The following is a 12,261-nucleotide window of genomic DNA, read 5'->3' as shown; positions in this document are numbered from 1 at the left end:
CCCCCAAACCCCTCCCCCACAAGCCCACCATTGTATCTGTACGAATGTGGAGAATTATGAATGGTTCCTTAGACCGGGCAGGGGGAGGGGGGGAGGAAAAGAGGGGGGGTCGCCAAATCCCTTTGTGTGCCGTTACCAGCCGAGGGCAACGGTGCCTTCGCGTTTCCCCCCACGCCGTCCACTATTGCCCAGATGGGAAGGGAGAGCGGCCCCCCCGCCCCTCCCCGGGCCGGGCAGCTCGCTCGCCCCAGGACTCTCTTCTTCATCATCCCCCAACTCTCCTCCACCCTTTTGTCTTTTTTTTTTTTTTTTCCCTCTCCCCCTCTTTCTCCTTTCCGTAAGGCTCAGCAGCGCAAGGGGCACCGCGAGTAATGCGGGATCATTACCATATGGGGCTCCTCCGGGGCTGGAGGGACCCCCGCCCCCGCCCGCAGCCCCCCAGCACGCAGCCGCCCTGCGCGGGAGCGGATCCCGCTCTCTCTCCGGCCGCCTCCCCCCGCCACCGCACCCCCTCTTTTTCCTCTCCCTTTCCCTCCTCCCCCCAGCCCATACTGCCGGGGAGCGGGATCGCCCAGGCACGACCCCGATGAATAATCCCCACCGCCTGGCACGGCGGGGGAGGAGCGGGCCGGGGGGGCGGGCATTGCGGTGCCTTTTCCCCTCCCTCGCCGGGATCACACCCCGCTCACACGGGGGGAGGTGCGGCCGCCCAGCCGTTTTTGGGCGGAGGGGGCGCGCAGAGCTCACTCCCCCGCGGAAGGGCAGAGGCGGCGCAGACCGGAGCCCACCCAACTCCGGTTTCCATTTCCCCCGCCCTCCGGCCCTCTCTAAACTTGTCCTGTCCTGTCCAGCCTCCCCCCACCCCTCTCCCCGTCCTTCACCCCAGCCATCCTCCTCCTCCGTGAGTGTGTGTGCGCCCCATCCACTCGCTAATTGAAGAGCTGGGATTCCTCACGTGAGAAGTTGATTTGTAGTTTGAACACGTGGCTCATTCAAAAAGCCGGAATATTCAAGTAATTTTTTTTCTCTCTCTCCGTCCTTCCCTCCCCCCTCCCCTTCTCTCTCTCTTTTTTTTTTTTTTTTTTTTAATACGGAGAGGCGGCGCCTGCATGCACGTAGTGTGACATTTTCATAGTCCGCCTGCTGCTGCCAAAGGGGCTTGGGGGCAAGACAAAAAAAGTAGTTTTTTTTTTCCCCTCCCCTCCTCCTTTTCCTCTTCTCAGCCCGCCATCCGCGGCCCCGGCGCTGGGTGTTTCCCCCGTGCCCCCCATGCGCCCGGGTAGTACGGCAGGCACTTAGGGCTCCCGTTTGGCCACGTTTTTTTTTTTCTTTTTTTTTTTCCCTTTTTTTTTTTTTTTTTTTTTTTTTTTTTTTTTTACCCCTCGAGAGAGAGAGGGAGGGACACAAGCTGCAGATCTGATTTTTTTTTTCCCTCTCCCTGTCTCTCTCTCTCGCTCTCTCCTTCCTCCATCGCATTTTGTTTTATTTTCCCCTTCCTCCCCACCTCCTCTCGCAAGACGAGGGTTGCAGCCCGCGGTGCGCGCCTCCCCGAGCCGCCAGGAAGATGAACAAGCTCTACATCGGCAACCTCGGCGAGAACGTCAGCCCTCTCGACCTGGAAAGTCTCTTTAAGGACTCCAAGATACCCTTCTCGGGCCAGTTCCTGGTGAAGACGGGGTACGCCTTCGTGGACTGCCCCGACGAGAGCTGGGCCATGAAGGCCATCGAGGCACTTTCAGGTGAGCGGCCCCTTCCACCGCCCCCGCCCTCTCCCCGCAGCCCCGACGGCTCCCGCCTCTCGAGCTCTTCCGCGGCCGCGGAGCGGCTGCAGCGGGGGCCTGGGCCGCACCGCTGCTCCGGGGGTGCTGAGGGGGGCCGGGGGGGTTCCCGTTCCCTCCGCCTTCAGGTGAGGTGGGAACTGTTTTTCCCGAGCGCGGCCGGAGCCGCCCGGCCTTCCCGTGGAGCCTTTGCGCGGGGCTTACGCGGCGGCGGCCCCCCGGGAGTGGCCGGGGAGGGGCGGGAGCCTGGGCCCAGGGACCCGCGGCGCGGCGGTTCCCATGTTTTTCCAAGCCCCACGGCCAGCCCTGCCCGCCCGGGGGCCCTCGCTGCATTGGGGGGGGGCGGTGAGTGCAGTGAGGCGGAGGCGGGCTGCGGGCGCGGAGCCCTGCGCGGGGCAGCGCCGCACACACCCCCCGGGCACAGCTGGACTCCCCCGCAGCCCCGCGCTGGGGCCGCCTCCCCCCGGAGCGGGCTGAGACTCCTTTCGCCTCGGCTTAGGCCGCGGGGCTGGGGGCGAGCCGCCGAATTGCTCCAAACTTGGGAGGGGGCAGCCCCGCCGCCCCCCCGCCCCGCGCTGCTCTGCTATTTATTTCGGTTTCTCTTCGCTGCTCTCACGCACCCATCACCGCCTCCAGCAGCGCCGGTTCCCGGCCCGACATCCTGTTTTTGTGTGCTTAAAAAAAAAAATAAATTATTTTCGCGTGAAGCGGCTTTGCGGAGGTCTGCCGAGAGAGGCTGCCTCGCAGGAGATGGGCTCAGGTCTGCTGGGAGAGGCTGCTTCGGCGGCGACGGGCTCGGGCTGCGCTCCGCGCCTCCCTCCCCGCCCGCTTCCGCGCAGAAAATCGCCCGAAGTTGGCGGGGCTGGGGGTGGCGGAGCCCCCGCTCCCCTCCCCAGACGGGGCCGAGCCCGGCTCCCGCACACTATGCTTCGCTTCGCGGGCTGCTCGCAGCGGCAGCGCGGGGCGGGGAAGGGGCCCCGGCGAGGGCAGCGCGGCTCCCCCGCGGCAGCGGCCCCGGGCGCCGGCAGTGCCGCCTTGCCGCGCTCCGCCGCCGCTGCCCGGGCTGCCGATGAATGGGCTAACGTGTTGCGCTCCCGTTTCCTGCTTCGCACCCCTGCGAGCCCGCTCCTGGAGACGGCGACGCACGGCCGCGCTCGAATATTTTCCCCTTTCTGTTTATCTCGGCAGGTAAAGTGGAGCTGCATGGGAAACTCATAGAAGTTGAACATTCGGTCCCGAAAAGACAAAGGTAATTTATTTTTATCCACACCCCCCAGCCCCCCCCCTCTCCCCGCACCGCCCCTTGCCCTTAGTTATCCAGTGAGAAGCAATTTGAAAAATGCTTAGGTTTGTGTTTTTCTTCCCTGTAGATAAATGGACCGCTTTCTTAAACCCACAGGCGTGCACTCAGTGCAGTCCGAGAGGTTTTCTAGAATCACCCCATGTATTTATAATGTAGTGTCTTGGCCAGGCAGCAGTGTTACTATTTAATTTATTTTTTTTTAAATCACCTTTCTATGGGAGAAGCAAATTATTGTGGTCTGATGGCAAATGATCGTGTAGATTTTTAAAATTTAAAGTTCCGCGAGAGGAGTTAAAATCTGTGTGCTAGCAGGAAATGAAATGTGGTGTTGTGCACTGTATAACGGGCAAGCACGTGAGCTCTGCTTCAGCAACAAAAAGCACCTTGTAAATATACTGGTGGTTATATTTTTTTGATCCTGCCATGTTGGAATCTGCAGCATTTTACAGGCACATAGTAGATGTCTCATCTGTATTTGAGAGGATTTTATCATCTCTATTTTGAGCTAGTCTATAGAAGCAGCAGGAGAAGGACTCCTTCCCAGTAAAGACAGGATTTATGCATCCTTAATTTCTAAACATACGTTTAATTTTTGCAAGGCAGTAATTTTGTTGGGCCTCATGTAAAGAAGCAATATTTGGAATAAAGCAGTAGTATTTTTATGCTGCCTATAGCAATTCAGCCTGCTTCTTTCACAAATATTTATATGATAGAAAACCTGGCATGCACTAGAGAGTAAAAAAAAAAAAATAGATCAAACTTTCCACGTGCTTGTTCCTGCACTCCATTATTCAATCTGGGAAGTATGTCTGTCTGTGAAACTTTATTACAAGGGACTTCTACTATTTCAGGATTATTTTTAAAATTGCAGTCTTTTTAAGGTAGTTGATTGGAGAAGATGGTTTATCTGTCTCGATAGGCACTGTATCATCGTATTTTGAGAATAAAAAGTTTGATCATCTGTTTAGTAGAGAAGAAAGCTTCACTTTGAGAAAGTATGGAGGTTTTTTGCTCTAGTTAAGGGAAGGGGGAACCCCTCTCTGGACAAATTCATTGCATGTGACTCTTTATGGTTGTATTTATTTGATACTTTTCACTGAAAATTATTATGGTGTATGTGCTTTTTCTCCTTTAATGTGCAATGCATATAGCATTGAATTACAGTAGCCTGCATTTAATAGATTTTGGATAGAAAAATACTGTTGTAGATGGAATATACTTTCAGATTGAAGAAGAAAATTCCATGGGACATCTAAAAATTGATGATTTCCTATTAGTCTAATAAATTTACTGTTATGCTTGTTAATCTTAAGCTTGCACAAAGAGCATTCTATTTATGCTTTTGAAAATAAATTCATTACACTCATATAATGGTAAATATAAAATCACTGGTGCTTCCCCAACTTTTTTTTTTTTGTTTTTAAATCATTGTTTAATGTGTTTAAAAGTATTTTTCAGTTCTTTCAGCTGCCAGCTGAAATGGTGTAAAAGTCTATTCTTTGTATTGGGTACCGTGTCCTATTTGTGAATTAGCAAGTATCAGAAACATTTATCGGTCTGTAACTTGTTGAAAAGAATTCTGCACTGAGCTTCAAGCACTTTTCTAGGCATGTGTTGCCTGCATATAGGGATATTGAAAAAATTGCGGAGGTAATTGTACCAGCATACCCACGTCTTCACCCAAAGCCCTTATTTGTTAAAACACTGTTTCACCGTGTAATATCTTGTTGGACTGCATTAGATATAGTTTAGATTTATACTACTGTTTAACAGAAAATGAAATTGTATTTCTCATGACTGTACTTCCTTCCCCTTTGTTTCTGCTCCCCCTCTCCCCAAATCTAATATAGGGAGCCGCTTAAAATTCATTCAGTGGCCTCCATATGCAATAGTGACTCTCTTGTTTCCTTTTATAAATGTCTAATTTTTTTTGGGGGGGGGAAGGAGGGTGTCAAAAAGTTGGACTTTTTTTCCCTTGTTTTTCTAAACATTTCTTACTGGGCGCATATTTGGAGTTGTTAGTTACATGTAAAAGTACAGTTTCCAAATGTTGAGTATTGTTGGTGAAAGTGGTTAAGGTGGTTTCAAAGTAGCTTATTTGAAGTCCTTGTATCTTTTTGCAGCAGGGAAAGGTGCGGGAGCAGCTGGGGTGTGGTGGGGGTGTCGCTGGCCAGGCCCACCCAGTGTGTTTGCACGCTGGAAGGCCGGGAAGCGCTTTCCAAAGGGCCCTGTGCTCTCCAGCGGGCTGCAGAGACATGGCTGGAGAAGTGACGCCATTTAAAAAAAAACCAAACGTGCATGCGTCAAGTCTGTCTTTCAGCACGAGAGTACAGTTATTAGTTTGGTCAAATGACTGCTTCGTAAGAGCCAAAGTTGTTTTGTAGTGCAACAAAATTATTCAATACATTGTATTGACCTCTGCTGCTTTGAGGTAGCGTCATGGAGACTCCTAGCTCCCCTCCTCACAGCCTCCTTAAACACGATTTTTATGGAGGTTTCTGTTGTTTTTTTTTTTTTAAATCTTTTTTTTTACCAGGGTATGTAAATTATCACTCACAAAAGTAGTTTGTGGGTATCTTTCTCCAGAGGCAGCTGAGGTGCACAGGAGGAAAGGGTAAGGGTTTGGTAATCCATATCCTTGTCACATAAGGGAAGGTCAAGAGGTGGTGTCAGCTAGGGCTGCCATAAAGTTGAGCTGAATCTGGAAGACATGGAGTGTGCCTGGCTTGCTATTCAGGGCGAAATTCTTGGGCCCAGTAGTCACTGCATTCCAGCCTTTGCTGGATCTTCTGATTTGAAGTGGGCACACCCAGGTTTGCAAAATTGCCTTCCTACCTGCTGTGGAAGGAAGCAAGGAGAGAGCCTGTGTGTGGCTTTCCTCCCCCCACCACTTCCCTGGAAGTATTTAAAAAACAGACCAGGAGATACGCTGTGGTTGAAAAAAAGAGCCCTGGTCAAGGTTTCCTTGGTGGAAGGGTGGGGAATTGCTTTGGGGGAGGTGCAAAGCATTTAATAAGCTCAGGAGTAGATTCCTGACTTACTATTGAAATCTCGAGGGAATGCCAAAGGAATGCAGCATTTCTGCATTCAGACCCCTCGGTGTGGAAGAAGGCTATTGCAATATTTAAGGGTTTAGGTCACTTGATGCAGGAGTTAGAGGAGGCATTGTAATGGTTTTGACTGCGAGGGAAGGCAGGGCACCGTTAGTCACATCCACGCTCAGCTGAGCTTTCTCCCGAGGAAGCGGCGGGAGGGTGGTGGCTGCCCATGGCCTACGTGGAACTTGTGGAGCGAGGCTTTGGGCACGGCCTCGGCGCGGCCCAGGAGCAGCTGGCATCTCACAAGGCGATGTAGGCTGCAATCTGATTATTCAAATGGCCCTGATGTCACTTGTGCGTAATGAGGGGGGAGGGCAGCGCCGGCTCTGGGCACCTGGGGGTGTGCTTGGCGCAGCCTCCCGGCCTGCCTTCCGTGCCCAGGTGGGCTTCCCACCCACACCTGACCGCTCTGCCTGCTCCTGGGGTCCTCAGGTACCTCAAAGGCTCACAAACACCTCACTTGTGCTAATCATGATGTGCTTTTCCAGTTGGAAGGTGGATTTTTTTTTTTGTCCCCACCTCGAGGGCTCTTTGTTGAGAAAATAAATTCCCTGTGTCTCTTCTGTGGGATTTGTTTGGGAATGGAGCAGGAGAAGTGGGTAACAGAGCTGCACCCTACAGGTTATGCTGCTCTTTGGGGAGAGCAATGGCCTGCCAGCTGGGCTCCACCTTTGATGCTGAGGTGTCCAAAGGCTGATTTGAGGAAAACAAGCCCCAAGTCCTCCTTGCAACCACCTGTGTTCCAGGAGTGACCATTAGATGGGAACTGGGTTGTGTTGCTGATTTTCAGTATAATGAGGATTTGTGTCTCATGTGCACAAGAAGGTGGGAAATGGTTTTGTGAAGCTAAAGTATTCATGGAGTCTGCAATGGTCATAGTTATTAAAAAAATAAATTAGTGGCATTGATTTTTAGTTTTCCTTCTGTAAATATCAAGAAGGTAGAGATATGCTCAAAGAAGACATGTTAGAAAATACACCTTTGCTGTATCTGCTCTCTTTTCTGTGTGCAAACTTACTGGTTTTGAGAGTGCAGGGCCAAAACTTCACATAGTGACTTAAAGTTTTTATTCTGTTTCCACATTTGTCTTTGCAGATGTGAACAGATTTTTTTTTTGTTTTAATCTTTGAAATTTTACAACTAGAGTGGAAACACCAGTTGTGACTATTCCTATACAGTTGTTATGAAAAAACTAGATAATCTTCACCAACCGTGTTAACTGTTACATTGTGGGAAATTTAATTTTTATAGTTCCTCATGCTGCTTGATCATTAATTAAGAAAAAATCCCTTCTTGCTGCAGTTTTTAAAAATCTGCTGGAACACCTGAAACACAGCTGTAAATGTGTGTCCTGAAAGGTTGGTCCTGTTCTCGTTTTGCTAACTTCCCTTTACAGAAGGTAGCCTGAGAAATATACTTGTAGTGGACTTTAAATTGTGCATAGATATGTTAAATTTTAAAGGAGTGGAATAAAAAATAACATTTTGGAACTGTAATTCAAAGGTAGTAAAAATATGATCAGGAAATGTTTAAGATTTTTTTTTATTATTTCTCCCTTTTTTTCCCTTCAAGCATGGGGTAATAACATTTTCCACATTTTTGAGACCTTGAAGGTGGCATTTTTATAAAATGGGGCTGTGTTCATTTCAGTCACTCTTTTAAGTGCAGAGCATAGGACTCTACAGTGCTGGAGTCCTTTCATGGCTTCTGGCTAGCTACTGGTGGACTTCAAATGCTTAGTTTTGACCTGAAAATTTTTAAATGGCCTGAGATTTACCTACCTAACAGAAAATATGCCCATAATGCCTGTGAGAGAGGGACCCAGACAGAATTAAAATACACCTAATACTTAGCCATGGACAGTGCTAGTCCTTCAGGGAACCTCACAAAAAAAAGATTCTTCACTCCTTAAACCTGTTCCTCTCCTTAGGGTCATTTTATCTTTTAGTGTTTTATTGTCCTGTGATTTTGGTAAAAAATACATAGTGGTATGGACCACTCTTTCTTCTGGCGAGTTCATGAGCCCAGTGAGATGGGCACAAGACAACATTGATGTAGGACCTTTTTTTTGTCATTAAGGAGTAAAATTTATTATTGGAATTTGGTTATTCAGAATCAGTAAATGGATAGAGAACACCTGCAAAAAATGGAATGCTCTAAAATCTAAGTATGGGTGAAAACTTCTTGTTTTGTGTATAGAGGGGGATGGATTAGAAAGTTTGAATAGGTTTGATCCATTTAGCAATATCAAGGTGCTTTACATGGTTCTAGAGTGTTTCAAGATCATTTTATTTTAATGCACTTTTATTTTCATATGCAAAATGTCTATCTCCACATGAGTCCATTCTTCATCTCTAATGATGGAGAATATAGAACTATGTAAAGTCATATGCTAATTACTGTTGAAAGCTAAGATAAAACTATAGCTTTCCCTAATTTTGTCTAGAATCATGATGGAATCAAATACTTGAGCATTATTTTATAGTTTTAGTCTCAGGCTTCCATACTTTTTCCTTTATTTTTTTTTTCTGGGCATGTCAAATTTAGGCACTTGAATTCCTTTTCACCCTGCATCTTTGCTGGATGAGTGTTACCTCTGCTGTTCAAATGAGGAAAATATCTTGGATGTGCCATCCAAAAATCTCCCTGTGTGTCTGTGTTGGGGGTGTGCTGGGGAGACCAGATAGCCCAGTGCTTTCTGGTGCTACCCAGGCTCTCTGGGCATGTCTGTCCATCTGGATACTTCAGTGATGGTTATTCCTTGTCATCAACGGGAATGTGTGATTTGGCTTTGAAAAATTTGTGTGGGAGCAAGAGCTCCCGTGTTTTTGTGGTAAGTATCAAAAAATTGTAATTTTGTACTGTCTCCTGGTTTTGCTTCTTTCCGGATCTGCAATATTGGTTTGTGAGTGTGTCTTCAAAGACAGATATATTTAACACAGAAAGAAATCTTGATATATGTAGTGGAATACTTAGCAAATGAAGTGCATATTAATCAATATTAATTGACCCTAGTAAACCTTAAAATACTGTATGCATAAAGGCAGTAAAAGAGTGGTGCCAAAAAAGGTGGTTTTCCAATTTTTTTTTTTTGCCAGTGGATTGAAATTTCAAAATGAAAAATTGCAATATTAATTGTTATTTTGCTGACTCGTATCACTGTGACAGCTGGCACAAGAGGAACCTATAGTATAAAATGTCTCCTGTTCAGCACAGCCCCAGCAGCCATGTGCTTCCCCCATAGCCTGCCTCTTCATGGTGCAGGGGAATCAGCATCTGCTCAAACTGTCCTTCTGCAGGCCTGAATGAATGGAAAGCTGCCACTCACATGCAAAATGAGGTGCTCTGTGCTTTTAATTAAGTCAAAATTCGGATACGATCACAAATAATGAGTCAAAGGAGGGATCTGAGTCTTCTTGGGTATGGGACTAAGTACAGAAATGAAACTGCCTTGAAACAGAGGATCTTCAGCTGGGAAGGGCTTTACTCCATTTTAAATTTTTTGGTGTCTTGATTATCTTGTGGCTGTAGCCTCTGCATTATTTCTCACCAATCAGTGGTTTCTAAGAGAATGTGCATGTATATGTGTGTCTCTCGTGTGTGTGTGTGTATATATATAGCCACATATGCATTTTAAAAGATTCTATTACCATAAAATAATTTGCAGTTGAAGAAGGGACCAGCTAAAAATATCTAGAGAATTTATAAAAATAGTAAGGTTGGGAGTTTTTTTGGTTTTCTTTTTTTTTTTTTTTTTTCCTAGTACCAATACCCTTGAACACAACTGGAGCTGAATGTTCACTTTTGAAAGATTAACTTTCATGCTCAGCTGAACTTTAGGAATGTTATTTTAAAATATGTAGTCTACACCATGTGTCTAATGCATTTTTCCTCTTTGAAAGTAAAAGTGTTTTATTGTTTTGGTAAATTGTTTTCTAATTTTTAAATGTTAAATGTACATGTTCTATGTGTTTTCCCTCAAAAATGGAGCTCACTTTACCTTAATGAAGCATTAAAAATTGTAGAGCAGAAATCAGAATTCCCAATAAAGGGAACTCTAGTGTGTGTGAACAGAAATTTCTGTTGGAAAAAATAATAAGCTTAAGTTATTAGTTGGATTTGCAGTTACTTATTTTCCTGAAATTTCACATTAAAGAGCGGTCAGAGATGGAGTAAAAACCTTGTTGGGCTTGGATTTGGAATTATTCATTAAATATCTAGCATGCATTGATGAAGGTCGGGTTCTAATTTTCCAGGAACAATCTGGGCAGGAGGGCAGGGCTGGGGCAGTCCCTGCCTGGGTGAGCTGTGCTGTGCAGGTGCTCCACACAACTTTCATCCCAGATCCTGCACTCTCTGCCCCTCTCCCCAGCCATCAGGGGCAATCCTGAGCCCCCAGAATGCAGCAGGGAGACTCCTGGGAAACAGAGGTGACAAAATGTCTCTAGCTTTGGTAGGGAAAATGCAAGTATCTAGCAAAGGCAAAAGGCACCAGTTGTTTGTTTGGATTTTCTTAAAAAAACAAACAAAACAGTAGTTTTGAAGCAGTTACAGAACAGATAATCCAGAAATTTAATTTTGGTGATAGAGTGGATTATTTGGTTTATAAGCATTGGGGAAATTCTGTGCTATGGTGCCTTCCTGTTATCATGGTAGAATAGTTCAATTTTTCCTCCTACATCTAAAATAAAAATTTCAAAGAAGAGTTTCTTTAGGACAAAACATACTGTATGGGATGCTTGAGGAATTTAGGTAGTAGTTTAATCTATGACAATAGCACATATGTATAATGTAAATATTATCCTTTTTTAACATTAATTCTGATATACCTGCTTTAAATTATTTTCTGGTGAAAGTTTGGTGGCAAACTTATGCAGGTAATGGCTAGGGAAAAAAAATTGTCTATCTTGGACTATTGCAGCTAGCTTAGAAGTAATTTTTCAAATGACTTTGCTAACTGTGCACCAGCTTGCACAGGCTCCCCTCACCACTGATCTGCTAGTTTGTTAGAGTTATGTACTTCTGTGCTGTGACAGCATAGGAGTCTTCCCTACCAGGGCAAGAGGATTCCTGAGTGAAGCACATCTTTGTTCATGGCAAACCAGTGCTCTGGTGCACAGAGGGAGCTGTTCACCAGGCCAGAGGGATTGATGCTGAGCCTCTCGATCTCAGTGGGTGCTGGGGCTGATCAGCAGCAGGAGCTCTCACACGGTGAGGTTTGTGTTAACAGGAGCTTGATTACTTAAATGAGTTCTAGGTGGTGGTGGGCAGCAGCCTAGCTTGGTGCTCTGCTAACCAAAGGTGTTAAAAACTGCCATTGCTGGTCAGGAGGCACTGCTGCTGACCTGAGAGACGTGCTGCAGTATCTCAGTACTTGTTTGTTACCCAGCTGTATGAATTATCTACATGCACAGAAATTTTAACATAGGATGAGAAATAATTGAGAAATGGACAGCTCTTACTGTTGGTTTTTTTTTTTTTTCTAAATACTGTGTAGTCATAACTAAATTTCTTTTCAGAGTTTAATTCTGGAACTCAGTAGGAGTGGTGTAAAATTTTTCTTGTCCTGGTAATACTAGTTCATTTGAAGATCCATCAGAATGCTTATTCTGCTAAAATACTTAAAAAAAATCCACCCCCTAAAGCAACCAAACACACCACATTTTTGTAATTGTCAGAAAGTAGAGAATATTTTTTATTAAATACTAAGACATTTTTTCCTCATTGATGGTTTGAGTCTTAATAGCAAATGGTGAGTTCCTGTTCTATTTGATGCCTTGCTCAGGGTTGCTGCTTATTGTATTTATTTAGAATGTATTATACACCTCTATTCAGAAATTTTCTTTTTTTTTTCCTGTCATGCTCTTGAGAGAAGATTTTTATAAATCGTGTGATTTCTACCCATTCTTTTGCACTGGCTAGTCTTAAACAAGAAGTGATTGTTGACATGTAAATATGTCCCAAATTCTGCATTTAACATAGTATGATAAGCTTTAGATAAAAGTGGTGTACACGCCCTTTGTGCAACTGGGTTTTGTTACAGTTATTCAGTTGAACTCAAAGCATGAGCAGAATTGTGTTT

General features: G+C 45.7%; 1 protein-coding gene across 1 annotated transcript in view; it reads left to right on the top strand.

Annotated features, from left to right (window-relative positions):
- Window positions 1-709: 709 nt before the first annotated feature.
- IGF2BP3 (insulin like growth factor 2 mRNA binding protein 3) overlaps window positions 710-12,261 on the top strand; it is a 112,438-nt gene continuing 100,886 nt past the window's right edge. Inside the window, exons 1-3 of the mRNA XM_064704477.1 lie at window positions 710-1,013; window positions 1,518-1,739; window positions 2,967-3,027. Coding sequence (XP_064560547.1) covers window positions 1,565-1,739; window positions 2,967-3,027 — 236 coding nt within the window. The 5' untranslated portion in view covers window positions 710-1,013; window positions 1,518-1,564. The remainder of the gene's footprint in view (window positions 1,014-1,517; window positions 1,740-2,966; window positions 3,028-12,261) is intronic.

The sequence above is a fragment of the Zonotrichia leucophrys genome, chromosome 2, assembly GCF_028769735.1.
Source record: "Zonotrichia leucophrys gambelii isolate GWCS_2022_RI chromosome 2, RI_Zleu_2.0, whole genome shotgun sequence".
Classification (NCBI taxonomy): domain Eukaryota; kingdom Metazoa; phylum Chordata; class Aves; order Passeriformes; family Passerellidae; genus Zonotrichia; species Zonotrichia leucophrys.
The sequence above is the reverse complement of the archived record's forward strand: the minus strand, read 5'-3'. Positions and strand labels throughout refer to the sequence as shown.